General features: G+C 34.7%; 2 protein-coding genes across 2 annotated transcripts in view; one reads left to right on the plus strand and one right to left on the minus strand.

The window, feature by feature from the left end:
- Nucleotides 1–15,346, plus strand: part of SPATA1 (spermatogenesis associated 1) — a 38,687-nt gene extending 23,341 nt beyond the window's left edge. Inside the window, 6 exon segments of the mRNA XM_007472198.1 lie at nt 803–862; nt 864–916; nt 1,613–1,734; nt 5,074–5,252; nt 7,195–7,290; nt 15,260–15,346. Coding sequence (XP_007472260.1) covers nt 803–862; nt 864–916; nt 1,613–1,734; nt 5,074–5,252; nt 7,195–7,290; nt 15,260–15,346 — 597 coding nt within the window.
- A 1,620-nt stretch (nt 15,347–16,966) lies between these two features.
- The window catches only part of CTBS (chitobiase), a 13,414-nt gene continuing 12,806 nt past the window's right edge, over nt 16,967–17,574 (minus strand). Inside the window, 1 exon segment of the mRNA XM_007472070.1 lies at nt 16,967–17,167. Within this exon segment, the coding sequence (XP_007472132.1) occupies nt 16,967–17,167 (201 nt within the window).

Below are 17,574 nucleotides of genomic sequence, written 5' to 3' on the forward strand. Positions count from 1 at the left end.
AAATTATGGGTGATTGTATTTGCTTTCTTTTTATAGTAGTTGAGAGCATGCGTGGAGAGATTTTAGTGGCTGCCATTATCCTGTGGGAACCTGACCTTGTAAGTTAAGGTCAATGCAATAAAATAGAAAAAGAATAATAAAACAAAGTAGGGGTAAGGGATTAATGAAGATAAAAGTAGAAGCTAATAAGTTACAGAAGTTAAAAGCCTGGCAGAATTGAAAACAAGTCAAGGTCTATAAAGTGGTAGTGGCAGAAACATTAACATTGGTAAGGCTTGAGGTAGTTTATCAAAAAAAGAGTATAAACACAAAAATTAGGTGAGATGAAGGCAATATAACACAAATGCAGAGGTGATAAAATTTATGAGAATAAAATGTATGCTAAAATTTGAAAATATGCTAGGATCTCCAATTTTCTAAGCAAATATACATGATCAAAATTGGCTCAAAATGAAAAAAATTCAATAGCCATCTTAGAAACATTTAAAAGTTGCCATAACAAGTAACTGAAATCAGAAATCTTGAAAGGAAATCATGTTTAGAAAGGAATATGGATTCTTTTTTTTTCTTCTTTTTGAATTTTAAGTTTGAAGCTCCTGTGGTATAATGTCCAAGTAATATCCAGTGGAATGGAGAAGCTAGAGCACAAGAGAGGGTGTATAGTTATAAAGACAGATTTGGGAGTTCATCACCATACAAGTAAAAAAATGCATTACTGTTGTGCATTACCAGATGTTTACAAATAGGTGAAAAACAATGTGTAACCCTACCAGCTCTTACTGATTATCATGTTTGCTTACAGCTAGGTAAAAAAGAGTGCATCAGCCTACCAGACCTTATTGATTTTCCTTCAGTTCCTTGTCAACCTGCTTTCTCCAGGAATAACTGATATATCGTTATTACAGATTTAGAGTAAGTATGATGATACCATAAGTACAGATGTAAGTATAGATGATTCTGTGAGGTAAAGTTAAATAATGTTAATGAGGAGTTAATTGTTTAATGCATACACAGTTTCAGTTTGGGAAGATAAAGTTTTGGCGATAAAGGGGTGGTGGTTGTTGCAGAACATTATGAATGCATGCAGCGCCATTGAACTGTACATTTAAATATGGTTAAAATGGTCAATTATATATGTTTTACTACAAGAAGTTAAAGTATTTTAAAGTCTATGACTGTTATGTCGATTACTGCATATGTGTGTCACTAATATTATTTCTGCTTTTTAAATATGTACTCTAAAATATACATTTTTCCATGTAAGATTTAAGTACAATAACTTTGGTCCCAAGATGAATTTACTTAAAGAATTAAAACAAGAGGTATAACTACATGAGCTTTGCCTAGTTTCCATACATGTATATAAATGCAGAAGAGACATACTGTATTGTTTATATATATATATATATAAATCCCCTATAGATACTGAAATGACTCCTCAGTGTTTTCCATAGTGGCACATGCTGTACTGCAGCCAGAAAACCAGAGTTTGGGGTAAAATTCATACTTGCTGTTGTAAGCATTTTTTAGTTTTATACTCTATATTTTAGGATATGAGCCATCTTTTAGCTTTTGGACATTGATGAGTATGGGTTATAATCTTCTAGGAGAGAATATTATCGAAAAAAATGAAACAAGTAAAGGAAGAAAGAAGATATCTGGAAAGAATTAAAGAAGAACTAATAAAAAAAGTTGAAAGGCTATTGGAACAAGGCAAATTAAAGCAATATCATGGTAAAGTTTATTACATATCTTTTATCACTATAAAGGAAACTCAAGTTTTACAGAATTTATGCCTTTGGAATAAATGATAAAAATGATAATATTTACTATTTTACTGTTGTAGTTTAAGTGGTACACTAATAGAAATTCACTATAAGAAAGATGAAATCATTGTTCAACTCTATACAATAAATGCAACATGCCTTTTATTAAAATTCAATTATTTTTTAAAGTGGACATTTGTTTATTTATTTCAACATTCATTTATTAAATAAGTATTTATTAAGGGCCTACTGAACTTAGTCACTGTTCCAGGGGCTGAGGTGATACTAATAGGCCAACATAATCTTGTCCCTGCCTCCAAAATGCTTATGGTCCAGTGGGAAAATGATGATCAAGCTAAGCGGTAGTGATACATACTGATAACTGCTATGATAAAGGAATTACAAATTCTATACATAGGAGTACAGAGGAAGAACACCTAAATTAGATGGAAGAGGTCAAGAAAGGCTTGCAGGAAAAGTGGTAGATGTACTAGAATCTGAAGTGTGCCTACTCTTGGCTGTAGGCCTTCAGGCATTCTTTCCCCTCTGCCACCTAAATCTTCTTTTCCTATCTTCTCCTTCTACCCACTTCTTCCCAGTTCCTGGTTATTTCCTACCAGTCATTCAATCTCAGCTAAGATACCACTCTCGAAGCCTTCTTTCAGTCCCTTAGTGTCCCCTAGGTGCTCAATTTTGTTGGTATGTGTGTGTGTCTGCTTTGCTAAACTGACTGGATGAGTGAATAAATGAGAGAAATGAGGTAGGAAAAATAGACGGTTTCCTTGCAATAGAATTAGAAACAATGTTGTTAGAACTGGTAGAAATGGAAAAATGAGCCAGGGTGGAGAAAGTATAGGCTAATGGTTTGAGAGAGATTAAATAATTTGAGAGGCCTGCATTTTGCGTTCTATTTGAGGATAAAAAGGGTAAAAGGTATATATGGAATTAACTGCCTTTAGGATTCTCAATTTACAGCAAAATTATTGCTTCAGTACTAGATCTGACTAGAGGTTATAGACAATGTCAGGAGGTATTTCTTAATGTTCTACCTCATAATATTAAAGTGTGTCCCAGAAGTGGTGGCAGTGATTTGGCCTTGTTGTGCTGTTAAAAGAGCAATTTTATCAGACGGTACTGAGCAATGGATTAGAAATCACAGGACAGTGATTCTAATACTAGAATAATCTTATACTTAGGCAAGTTATTTCTCCTCTTTGTGCCGCACTCCTTCTATTTATAAAATGAGAATCATTGGTCACTTTCTATTTCAACAGGAATGTTTCAAGATAAAAGGTATGCATCAGCCATCAAATATTTATTGAGCCTACTATATACCTCAGTTCTCAGCATTGTTTTAAATGCTGAGGATACAGCAGTAAACAAGACAAACATAGCCCTGTCATTAAGGAGCTTGCCTCTAATGGGAGGAGACCGACAATAAATAAGTAAGACAATGTCAGCTACTGATCAGAGCTGAAAAGTCAATTAAAAGAGTGCAGTAAAGAACAGTGGGGCAGGAGAGATGGTTTAGCTAGGGCTTTCAAGGAAGGCTTCTTTGAGCAGATATCACTAAGACTTGATTAATAAAATGGTAAGCATGTGAAGAGACAGGGTAAAAAGAGTCCAAACAGGAGGAACACTAAAAGTCAAGGTACAGAGATAGAAATAAGCTTGCAGAATTAAGGACCTGAACTAAGACCAGTATGGCTGGAATGTGATAAATAAGGAGGAATGTAGAGGGAGAAAATCAAAAGATCAGCAAGGAAAAGATAGGCCAATTCAAGGAGTTTGGATTTTATTATCAATACAAGTAATACGGGAAGACATAAGAGGATTTTTAAACTAAGGATTTATGTGATTTTTAAAATATCTTAAAAAGATCAGGATGATTGCGGTATGGAATAGCCTGTAGAGGGGCAAGTATGGAAGCAGAGAGACTGTTAGAAAAATAATACAGCTTTCAAAAGATGATAGTGGATTGCCTAGGAATGTAGCATTGAAGAAGGGATAATGTGCCAGATGCTCAAAGTATTTTGGCAGTGGTACCAGTAAAACTTGCAGAGGGATTGGATATAGGGCTGAGGAAAATAGTTAAAATCTTGAGTTAAAAGTTCCATATAGTTATATATATATATATATATATTTGTTTGTTTATTTATTTATTTTTGCGATACGAGGGCCTCTCACTGTTGTGGCCTCTCCCATTGCGGAGCACAGGCTCCGGACGCGCAGGCTCAGCGGCCATGGCTCACGGGTCTAGCCGCTCCATGGCATGTGGGATCTTCCCGGACCGGGGCACGAACCTGTGTCCCCTGCATCGGCAGGCAGACTCTCAACCACTGCGCCACCAGGGAAGCCCCATAGTTTTATATTTTTAATTAAATCAATTTATAATATAGAATTTTAAAATTTGGTGTTTTTGTTTCTTCGATAATCTTAAAAAAAGAAACATAAGCATATTCTGGTATACTAGCATGCAGTTTGTGTTCCAATTAAGTTTATATTTAGAATCTCATTGGTGTCAAAGTGATTCCCTAAACTGGCAAAGTTTAATTTCTAATTTTATAAACCAGAAGTCTCAGGTTTAAGAAATTCTGCCCTACAGAAGTTTGGGGATATACCTGGAATAATGTGGATAAATGATGAATCAGAATCAGCTGATTACACAAAACAAATCATTTTGGGGATGAAAAATAAGGAAAATCTGAAAAAATATATTTTACCTTTTCTTTCATAGCTTTAATTATATAAATAGTGAATTCAAATCAGATTATAGATAAAAGTAATTGAAATAAAAAGTATACACTTCTTGGGCTTCCCTGGTGGCACAGTGGTTGAGAGTCCACTTGCCAGTGCAGGGGACATGGGTTTGTGCCCCGGTCCGGGAAGACCCCACATGCTGCGGAGCGGCTGGGCCCGTGAGCCATGGCCACTGAGCCTGCATGTCCGGAGCCTGTGTTCCACAATGGGAGAGGCCACAACAGTGAGAGTCCTGCCTACTGCAAAAAAATAAAAATAAAAAAGTATACACTTCTTGCTATAGGTAGTATTTTGAAGAAAGATTTTCTAAACAAATTACAAGCTTAAAGAAGAACTTGATTTTGGTTCCTGGATTTATCAGTATTTTACTGTATTTATAAGCAAGTCCTTTTATTATCCAATAAACATTTTACTCTTAACTCTAATTTCCTCAGAATATAAGAGAGGAAGGAGAGGAGAGCGGAATGGTTTAAATTAACTCTAGGGTCCTTTGCAGGTTGAAAAGTTTAAACAAACTATAGCCTTTGCTTTTGTTTTTTTTAAATAGCCTGTGATGTTTGGAAGAAAAAGTACTTTGAAACAAAGAAAGTTACAGCATCATTGGAGGAGATTCTAACAAAACTTCGAGAAGATTTGGAACTTTACTATAAAAAATTGCTCATTCAGCTTGAAGCCAGGGAGATCAAGATGAGACCAAAGAATCTGGCAACCGTCACAGACTCTAAGGTACTACTAAATATGTTCACATTCTGTTAGAGAAGTTCTATTTAAAATACATGCTTTGTAATTGTTAGTATGATCATATCTAGGATGTTTGGGGCTACAGGTAACAAAACCTCAGCTTAACCTGGCTTAAACAATAAGTAAATTCATGATCTCATGCTGAGGAGATACAATCAGCCGCTTAATGATGTCTTTAAGGGCCTAGGTACTTCTGATATTTCCTCCCTATTATTTTCGGTGTTGGCTTCATTCTAAGACTGCTTTTCCTCAGGGTAGCAACAGAGTTACCAATGGTAAGTAGGGATATATGCCTCCAAAACAAGAGACAACCTCTTCTAGACGCATGGACTATATAAAACTTTCCCTTTGGCCTGGTCGGGGATCAACCAAGCCTACCCTGGACTGATCATAGTTACCAGCGAATGCTATATCCTGACTTAGCCTAATTAGGATCTACCTCTGTACCAGGGGAAAGGGTCAAGATTCTATGGGTAAGAGAGAAATACCTAATGAAGTATGGCAAGGGAGTAATAGTGAGTAATACATTTCTTTTCTTTCAGTTGGGGGTGGGAAGCACAGTTTGATAACCACAGAATCTATAGGTAGTGATATTCTAAATAAATTATAAATTATATTAAATTTTGTTCAATTCATTTTCTTGAGATAGTCTTCAATCTTGACAGATGAGAAACATGAAGTTTATTTTTTAGTTGAGTAATTCTACCATATAATTAAACAACAAATTCCAAAGGCCATTTATCAGTTTAATTTTTGCTTGTTGATACCACTTATCCAAAATAGATTTTATAATATGTTAATTATAATTGAGTATAGATTTAACTGTAGACATGATGAAATATTAAAAGTTTACTTTTTTCCCAGTTTTATTGAGATATAATTGACATATAACATTGTATTAGTTTAAAGTAGAAACATTGTATATACATTGTATATAACATTGTATTAGTTTAAAGTAGAAACATAATGTTAAGACATATGTTTATGTTGTAAAATGGACACCACAATAAGTTTAGTTAACATCCATCACCTCACATAGTTATTTTTGGGTGTGATCAGAACTTTTAAGATCTACTCTCTTAGCAACTTTCAAATATACAGTACAGCATTGTTAACTATAATTGCCATGCTATATATTACATCCCTAGAACTTACTACAAGTTTATACATTTGACCACTGTCACCCATTTCCCCTAATCCCCACCTCCTGCTTCTGCCAGAGCCACCAACCTCTTCTGTTTCTATGAGTAAAAGTTTATGATTTTAGATCAATTTAATATAAAATCCAAATAAGTTCAAGTAAAAGTTTTTTCTTATTAGCTGATACTTTGTTTTAAGCATTATTGAAACTTTTTATCTTACTGTTTTCTCAAGTTCAATATATGTTTTTTTCACAAAAGCAGCTTAAATAATTTCTTTGTTGACTATTACAGCTCACAAACTTTTCTGAACAAAAGTAACCAAAAGGCTTCTAGAATAGGTTTTCTCACATTAAACATTTTCTTATAAAATACAGTATTTCATTATTAAATATTTTTAAGTAATTCTAATATGATTCCACTGATAAACCATTATGCCAGTTTCTGAAGCCTTGCTAAGTATCTTAATCTAATGTATTCCTCTTATAGTAATAGTTGTTGGTTTTTATGGTGCTAATTTAATGGTAACTTTTACAAATACATATTTATTTTTATAACACATGAAAATGGTAGTAAAACAGAAAGGAAAGTGGTCCCTAAAACATAAGAAATCAACAGTTCAATAGTAATTTAATCCAAAGCAATAAGTTTATTTTATGGAATGGGTTATTTTCATGATTTCCTTTTTAATATTTGATAACACTTTGTAGTTTGTATTGGCAGGCAATTAAAATTAAAAATGAATAGATGTTATACTAAACAAAGATGTCTTTATATGTCTCATACAGAATTACCTTATCATTCAGATCACTGAAGTACAGCATGCTATTGACCAACTTAGAAAATTGGATAGTGACAAAATGAAACGGATAACAGAAATTAAGGTATTTTGCATTCCCTAATTAGATTATAACATTTATCTTGAAATAAAATATTATGGTGTTTTAACTTTGGCTGTCAGTAGCATAAGGGTAGTAAGGACTGACTGTCTTAAAATTGTTACCTTAACAAAAACAAGAGCATGAATGGAAGATGGGTTCAAGATGGTGGAGTAGAAGGACGTACTCTCACTCCCCTTTGCAAGAGCATGAGAATCACAACTAACTGCTGAACAATCATTGACAGGAAGACACTGTAACTCACCAAAAAAGAAACCCCACATCCAGAGACAAAGGAGAAGCCACAATGAGAAGGTAGTAGGGGCATAATCACAATAAAATCAAATCCCATAACTGCTGGGTGCATGACTCACAAACTGGAGAACACTTATACCACAGAAGTCCACCCACTGGAATGAAGGTTCTGAGCCCCAGGTCAGGCTTCCCAACCTGGGGTTCCGGCAACAGGAGGAGGAGAAACAGACTTTGAAGGCTAGAGGGATTTCATTGCAGGATTTCGACAGGACTGGGGGAAACAGAAACTGCACTCTTGGAGGGCACATACAAAGTGTTGTGCGCGTGGGGACCCAGGGGAAGGAGCGGTGACCCCATAGGAGACTGAACCAGACCTACCTGCTAGTGTTGGAGGGTCTCCTAGAGGCAAGGAGTGGCTGTGTCTCACCATGAGGACAAGGACACTGGAAGCAGAAATTCTGGGAAGTACTCCTTGGCGTGAGCCCTTCCAGAGTCCACCATTAACCCCGCCACAGAGCCTGGGTAAGCTCCAGTGTTGGGTCCCCTCAGGCCATACAACCAACAGGGAAGGAACCCAGCCCCACCCATCAGCAGACAAGTAGATTAAAGTTTTATTGAGCTCTGCCCACCAGAGCAACAGCCAGCACTACCCACCACCAGTCCCTCCCATCAGGAAACTTGCACAAGCCTCTTAGATAACGTTATCCACCAGAGGGCAGACAGCAGAAGCAAAAACAACATTCACAGATAGACAAGGTGAAAAGGCAGAGAGCTATGTACCAGATGAAGGAACAAGATAAAACCCCAGAAAAACAACTAAATGAAGTGGAGATAGGAAACCTTTGAGAAAAATAATTCAGAATAATGATAGTGAAGATGATCCAGGACCTCAGAAAAAGAATGGAGGCAAAGATCAAGAGGATGCAAGAAATGTTTAACAGAGACCAGAAGGATTAAAGAACAAACAAACAGAGGTGAAGAATACAATAACTGAAATTAAAAATACACTAGAAGGAATCAATAGCAGAATAACTGAGGCAGAAGAATGGTTAAGTGACCTGGAAGATAGAATGGTGGAAATCACTGTCATAATACAGAATAAAGAAAAAAGAATGAAAAGAAATGAAGACAGCCAAAAAGACCTCTGGAACAACATTAAACGTATTAACATTCGCATTACAGGGGACCCAGAAGGAGAAGAGAGACAGCAAGGACCCAGTAAAATATTTTAGGAGATTATACTTGAAAACTTCCCTAGCATGGAAAAGGAAATAGTCACCCATGTCCAGGAAGCGCAGAGAGTCCTATACAGGATAAATCCAAGGAGAAACATGCTGAGACACATAGTAATCAAATTGGCAAAAATTAAAGGCAAAGAAAAATTATTGGAAGCAGCAAGGGAAAAATGACAAATAACATACAAGGGAATTCCCATAAGGTTAACAACTGATTTCTCAGCAGAAACTCTACAAGCCAGAAGCGAGTGGCATGACATATTTAAAGTGATGAAAGGGAAGAACCTACAACCAAGATTACTCTAGCCGGCAAGGACCTCATTCAGATTCAATGGAGAAATCAAAAGCTTTACAGATAAGCAAAAGCTAAGAGAATTCACCACCACCAAACCAGCTCTACAACAAATGTTAAAGGAACTTCTCTAAGTGGGAAACACAAGAGAAGAAAAGGACCTACAAAAACAAACACAAAACAATTAAGAAAATGGTAATAGGAGCATACATATCGATAATTACCTTAAACATGAATGGAATAAATGCTCCAACCAAAAGACACAGGCTTGCTGAATGGATACAAAAACAAGACCCATATATATGCTGTCTACAAGAGACCCACTCCAGACCTAGGGACACATACAGACTGAAAGTGAGGGGATGGATAAAGATATTCCATGCAACTGGAAATCAAAAGAAAGCTGGAGTAGCAATACTCATATCACACAAAATAGACTTTAAAATAAAGACTATTACAAGAGACAAAGAAGGACACTATATAATGATCAAAGGATCAATCCAAGAAGAAGGTATAACAATTATAAATATGTATGCACCCAACATAGAAGCACATCAATATGTAAGGCAACTGCTAACACCTATAAAAGAGGAAATCAACAGTAACACAATAATAGTGGGGAATTTTAACACCTGACTTACACCAACAGACAGATCATCCAAAAAGAAAATTAATAAGGAAACACGAGCTTTAAATGACACAATAGACCAGGTAGGTTTAATTGATATTTATAGGACATTCCATCCCAAAACTGCAGATTATACTTTCTTCTCAAGTGCACACGGAACATTCTCCAGGATAGATCATATCTTGGGTCACAAATCAGGCCTCAGTAAATTTGAGAAAACTGAAATGATATCAAGCATTTTCTCTGACCACAACACTCTGAGATTAGAAATCAATTACAGGGAAAAAATCGTAAAAAACACAAACACATGGAGGCTAAACAATACATTATTAAATAACCAAGACATCACTGAAGAAAACAAAGAGGAAATCAAAAAATATCTAGAGACAAATGACAATGTAAACACGATGATCCAAAACCTATGGGATGAAGCAAAAGCAGTTCTAAGAGGGAAGTTTATAGCTATACAAGCCTACCTCAGGAAACAAGAAAAATCTCAAATAAACAATCTAACCTTACACCTAAGGGAACTTAGAGAAAGAAGAACAAACAAAACCCAAAGTTAGCAGAAGGAAAGAAATCATAAAGATCAGAGCAGAAATAAATGAAATAGAAACAAAGAAAACAATGGCAAAGACCAATAAAACTAAAAGCTGGTTGTTTGAGAGGACAAACAAAATTGATAAACCATTAGCCAGACTCATCAAGAAAAAGAGGGAGAGGACTCAATTCAATAAAACTAGAAATAAAAAAGGAAGTTACAACAGACACTGCAGAAATACAAAGCATCCTAAGAGACTACTACAAGCAAATCTATGCCAACAAAATGGACAACCTGGAAGAAATGGACAAATTCTTAAAAAGGTATAACCTTCCAAGACTGAGCCAGGAAGAAATAGAAAATATGAACAGACCAATCACAAGTAATGAAATTGAAAATTTGATTAAAAATCTTCCAACAAACAAAAGTCCAGGATCAGATGGCTTCACAGGTGAATTCTCTCAAACATTTAAAGAAGAGCCAACACCCATCCTTCTCAAACTCTTCCAAAAAGTTGCAGAGGAAGGAACACTCCCGAACTCATTCTATGAGGCCACCATCACCCTGATACCAAAACCAGACAAAGTTACTACAAAAAAAGAAAATTACAGACCAATATCACTGATGAATATAGATGCAAAAATCCTCAACAAAATACTAGCAAACAGAATCCAACAGCACATTAAAAGGATCATACACCATGATCAAGTAGGATTTATCCCAGGGACACAAGGATTCTTCAATATACACAAATCAATCAATGTGATACACCATATTAACAAATTGAAGAAGAAAAAATGTATGATCCTCTCAATAGATGCAGAAAAAGCTTTTGACAAAATTCAGCACCCATTTTTGATAAAAAACACTCCAGAAAGTGGGCACAGAGGGAACCTTCCTCAACATAATAAAGGCCATATATGACAAACACACAGCAAACATCATCCTCAATGATGAAAAACAGAGCATTTCCTCTAAGATCAGGAACAAGACAAGGATGTCCAGTCTGGCCACTATTATTCAACATAGTTTTGGAAGTCCTACCACAGCAGTCAGAGAAGAAAAAGGAATAAAAGGAATACAGACTGGAAGAGAAGAAGTAAAACTGTCACTGTTTGCAGATGACATGACACTATACATAGAGAATCCTAAAGATGCCACCAGAAAACTACTAGAGCTAATAAATGAATTTGGTAAATCTGCAGCATACAAAATTAATGCGCAGAAATTTCTTGCATTCCTCTACACTAATGATGAAAAATCTGAAGGAGAATTTAAGGAAACACTCCCATTTACTATTGCAACGAAAAGAATAAAATACCTAGGAATACACCTACCCAGGGAGACAAAAGACCTTTATGCAGAAAACTATAAGACACTAATAAAAGAAATTAAAGATGATACAAACAGATCGAGAGATATACCATGTTCTTGGATTGGAAGAATCAATATTGTGAAAATGACTATACTACCCAAAGCAATCTACAGATTCAGTGCAATCCCTATCAAATCACCAATGGCATTTTTTACAGAACTAGAACAAAAAAATCTTAAAATTTGTATGGAGACACAAAAGACCCCGAATAGCCAAAGCATTTTTGAGGGATAAAAAACGGAGCTGGAGGAATCAGACTCCCTGACTTCAGACTATACTACAAAGCTACAGTAATCAAGACAATATGGTACTGGCACAAAAACAGAAATATAGATCAATGGAATAGGATAGAAAGCGCAGAGAGAAACCTACACACCTGTGGTCACCTTATTTTTGACAAAGGAGACAAGAATATACAATAGAGAAAAGACAGCCTCTTCAATAAGTGGTGCTGGGAAAATTGGACAGCTACATGTAAAATAATGAAATTAGAATACTCCCCAACAGCGTATACAAAAATAAACTCAAAATGGATTAAAGAGCTTGATGTAAGGCCAGACACTATAAAACTCTTAGAGGAAAACATAAGTAGAACATTATGACATAAATCACAGCAAGATCCTGTTTGACCCACCTCCTAGGGAAATGGAAATAAAAACAAAAATAAACAAATGGGACCTAATGAAACTTCAAAGCTTTTGCACAGCAAAGGAAACCATAAACAAGACCAAAAGACAACCCTCAGAATGGGAGAAAATATTTGCAAATGAAGCAACTGACAAAGGATTAATCTCCAAAATTTACAAGTAGCTCAATATCGAAAAAACAAAGAACCCAATCCAAAAATGGGCAGAAGACCTAAATAGACATTTCTCCAAAGAAGACATACAGATGGCCAGGAAGCACTTGAAATGCTGCTCAACAACACTAATTATTAGAGAAATGCAAATCAAAACTACAGTGAGGTATCACCTCACACCAGTTAGAATGGGCATCCTCAGAAAATCTACAAACAACAAATGCTGGAGAGGGTGTGGAGAAAAGGGAACCCTCTTGCACTGTTGGTGGGAATGTAAATTGATACAGCCACTATGGAGAACAGTATGGAAGTTCCTTAGAAAACTAAAAATAGAATTACTATATGACCCAGCAATCCTACTACTGGGCATATACCCAGAGAAAACCATAATTAAAAAAGGCACATTCACCCCAATGTTAATTGCAGCACTATTTACTATAGGTCATAGAAGCAACCTAAATGCCCATCAACAAATGAATGGATAAAGAAGATGTGGTACATATATACAATGGAATATTAGCCGTAAAAAGGAACGCAATTGGGTCATTTGTAGAGACATGGATGAATCTAGAGACTGTCATACAGAGTGAAGTAAGTCAGAAAGAGAAAAAGAATATCATATATTAACGCATATATGTGGAACCTAGAAAAATGGTACAGATGAACTGGTTTGCAGGGCAGAAATTGAGACACAGATGTAGAGAACAAATGTATGGACATCAAAGGGGAAGTGGTGGTGGGGGTTGGTGGGATCAATTGAGAGATTGGGATTGTCATATATACGCTAATATGTATAAAATGGATAACTAATAAGAACCTGCTCTATAAAAAAAATTTTAATAAAATTCAAAAAAAATAAAAATTAAAAAATAGAAAGGATGAATGAAAAAAAATGCAATAATAATGAAATTCTGTGAAAAGATTCCTAACAAGGCCAAAGTAAAATTGAATAAAATTTCACTAAAAAATAAAGTAAAAGAACCTTGTGAATCAGTAGAGTCTCCATAAAATATTTTGAAAGAAGTAATATTCCTACATTAGAGTTGTTCATAAATAAGTCTGACAAACCACTGAGCTCTCTGAGCTCCCATTTAATTTTAATTTTTTGTCCTCTCTTGAGTAATTATCTCATTCTCTCTGGTTATTTTCGTATATATATATATATATATAATGTTATATGAATGCTCTCGATTCACCTCTTTATCAGAAGTAGCTTTATGACCCAGAAAAATGACCCCTATGTAGAATTAGCACTGTCCAATACAACTCTCTGTGATGGTGGAAATGTTTCATACCTGCACTGTCTGATAAGGTAGCCACTAGCCACATAAGGATGTAGATTGTTGTGTGACTGAGGAATTGAATTTTAGATTTAATTTTAGTTAATTTCAATTTAAATAGTTACATGTGGCAAGTAGATACTCTACTGGACAGTGCACTTCTAGATTATTTTCACTAGCCTCATACTCAAGGCTAAATCCTGGCTCAGTGCTGAGAAGCTTAAAACTTAAACAGAAAAGGAAAAAGGCAAAGGACAATTTTAAACCAAAAAAAAGGAGTTATTTAACATTCTTATACAGTCTGCACTCAAAAAAATAGTTCATTCAGTGAATGAAAACTCCTGTGCATTCAAAAGAAAGGAGAGAAATCAAATGTGGAAACTTGTCCCCTTAAGGATAGTTGGATGGGTAGAAGGGAGTAATAAAAATACCTCCAGTGCCTTCATTTATAACTCTCTCAATGCTCTTTTCTTCTGGAAAGCATACAAATTAGTTCTTACCATTTTTGTATATTTTAACTGTATAAATATTACATATAAATGTTTTGAACCCAAATTAGAATTATTAGTGAAAAAAACAGGAAACACAAATGGAAAAAAAGAGAACCAAGTTTTCAGCTTATGCACTGGGGGGGAAAAATCCTACATTTAACCATAGTGCCTAATTGTCACATAGTAAACATTATAAGAATTTTTTATTGATTTCTGAATGATTTACCCCAAACTACCCATAAGATACAGAACTAAGGGGCAGAAAACCTAGCTTGACTGTTGCAACCATGTTCAAGATAATATAGCACAATCAGTGCTTCTCAAATTTCAATGTAATGTCACCTGGGGATCCTGTTAAAATTAGCAGGATCTGACTCAGTAGGTCTGAGGGGAGGCCTGAAAGTCTTCAGTACTAACAAACTCCCAGGTGATGCTTATGCTGCTGGTCCACAGACAATACTTGGAATAGCAAGAGCTCTGGTACCAGATGGTTTAAGTTTGAATCCTGGCTGTGCCACTTACTAGTTTTATGCCTTGAGCAAGTTACTTAACTTCTAGGCATCTCAGCTTCCTCAACTGTAAAATGGGGAGAAATAACAGTATCTGCTTCAATTAAAAATTTGAAAGTATCATAGTACACTTAGAAGAGCACTTGCCACACTTATATTTCTTAAGTACTTATTCAGTTTCTAAGGGCTGGGAATTAAGGTCTTTTGGAATTTTTTTTAGGAGGCAGAGGTTTTTTGTTTTTGTTTTTACTACTTTCTTTGCACAATGAGAACAGATTTTGAAATAAGCAAAAGATAAAATTCTTTCTCACTCTAGTTTTTAGAACCGTTTAATTTTATCATGCCTATATACTAATAAATGAAATTATTTGGTAGCATATCTAGCATGCGTATTCAAAGGGACTTATGAACTACACATTTACCATAGTAATCCAGTGCAAGTGAAGGCATTGAAGGCAAATGAGAGAAGACATGAAAGCTGTTATAAAAACCCGTATTTGTATGACGATTATATAATTTTAGAAAGGTAAGATGAAAGTTCATTTTTGAAAGTCAGTTGTTCTTTTATAGATGAGAAAACAAGCAGTTTCAGATTTACGCACATTGAAAGCTGAACTGGCACAGAAGAAATTTAATACATCTTTTCAATATCAATAAGGTATGTTAACTTAAAATTTTTATTTGTTAAAAAACTTACTTGAACAGATTTGTTTAACCGTTGTTCTCCTTGTTTTCATATAAATTATAACTTTTACATCTTTTCCTTTTTCATGTGTTTATTATACAGTGTTTCATGAAATATTAGACGTAAAAAAGCAAAATCGTGTCTATTTGACTATTTTTGAAGGTTTCAGATGCGTAACATATTGTTTTACAGTACTATATTTCATTATTTTCATTTTTTAATAGTCTTAAAATGTAATACCTAGAATGACTATAATATGAAAAATCATATATTTTAATAAATATGAATCTAACTTGCATCTACAGCTATGTAGAGATTAGTACTAAGAATTTAAATTTTTAAAATTTATTTTAAAAATACAGAGACAGCAGTAATTCAGCAAGTACTATGGAAAATGGTTGGTTTTACTTTGCCGTAAATAATTGTGCAAGTAGGAAATGAAATATTCTCATAACACATGACTGAATTGTCCTTTATTCCAATTTGGAGAGGGAAAAATGTACAGGGAAGGCAGGATTTATGTAAATCCAGAGTTTAAGGATGCAGATTTCTAATCTAAGTATTTATAGGAACTAATATAAGTTCTACACAATATTCTTCTTAATTGCCTTGAGAAAGGAAACTGAGACCTCTGTACATTTCTTTGCACAAAATGTCTCTTTTAGAAAGAAAAAAACAGTTGAGAAACCAGTGTCTTTAGATAATTAAAAGTAAAATGCAGATATAGAAAATGAAAAAATTTAACCATGGAAACAAAACTAACCAAGAAATATATTATAGATGTCCGTAAATGAAGGAATATTAATAATTGGAAGGGTAAATGCCAATGAATAGAATCGGGTTCAACACCAAGTTTTTCATAAACATTTCAGATATAACCTCAAAAAAATAATTTAGTTGGAAAATATTAGGTGGCTCTAACCTACTAATTCAAAATATTACTACTAAGTTATCTTCTTGTATTTTCTAAGTATTTTGATCCTTTATATTCATTATTTCCCCCCCCTCTGGAGGCATAAGTGAGTTTAATTCAGGTGACTCAGAGAACATGAGTGCTATATGGAATCAGGAAGGAGAAAAATGATTTGCATCAAATGAACCTAAAGACACAAAATTGCAGGTTTTAAATTTAGATTTATTGAATAAAAAATATAGAGCAAACTGATTTCCAAAGACTAAATTTTTAAAAATGTATTTCTAAGCAAAAAATTTCTACTTCAAATTATACATATTTTAGAAATTAGCATTGATTGGTAAGCATATATTTTAATATGGAGGAAATTTAACATAATAAAATTGTGAAAGCAGTTGTTCCCAACTATAATATTAAACATCATACAGAGGAATATTTGATATGGTAGGTTGACTTGTTTCTTACCTTTATGTTGTGGTACACTGAAGATATAAATAGGTATGTATTTTTCAAATTCAAACAATCAAAGCATTTCTTTATTCTTTATCAGTTTTTGTGTACACTAATAACTAAAATATATAGAAATTTGAAAAAAGGTATATATTTTTTAATCTCTTCAGGAAACTAGATCTGTTTAAACAGATTATTTTTCTAAACCTTAATAGTTTAACAAAAGATGTTATCTCTGTCACAGCTTTGGTTTTAAAGCTTTCCACATTTCTTCAGTTTGCTGTTTGTCCATAGCATCTCCAGAGTAGTCAAGACAGTTTGCATGCCACATGCCAATGCTGAGTAAGCCACGGTTTTGTACATATGCTGCCTTTAGAGAAATGCTCTGAGGGTCATCATACCACACTTGATGAAAATGGCCAGCCTGATCCTATACAAATAAATTAAAATGTAACTTTAGAGTATTCAGTGCAATAAGAGGGAAAGGTGTTTCTTAAATCCAATGATTCAAGAAGGATTCAATGAAATAATAAAAATTTTAGGGCATACATAATTCTTTCCATGGTTCTATATGTGATACTTTCTAGATATCATTGCTTATGGCACTTTTACAACAATAGAGATTACACAAATGAGCCTCCCAGTATATCCTATTTAAAGTCCTTCTCATGCCCTAAGATTCTTTCCTTGCTCTAATCTGATGATTATCAACCAAGATGTACTGTACACATTTGAATCACTTGTGAGGGCTTTTAAAAACAGGTTCATGGGGGCTCCCCTGGTGGCGCAGTGGTTGAGAGTCCGCCTGCCGATGCAGGGGACACGGGTTCGTGCCCC

The sequence above is a fragment of the Lipotes vexillifer genome, unplaced genomic scaffold (assembly GCF_000442215.2).
Source record: "Lipotes vexillifer unplaced genomic scaffold, Lipotes_vexillifer_v1.1 scaffold250, whole genome shotgun sequence".
Taxonomy (NCBI): Eukaryota; Metazoa; Chordata; class Mammalia; order Artiodactyla; family Lipotidae; genus Lipotes; species Lipotes vexillifer.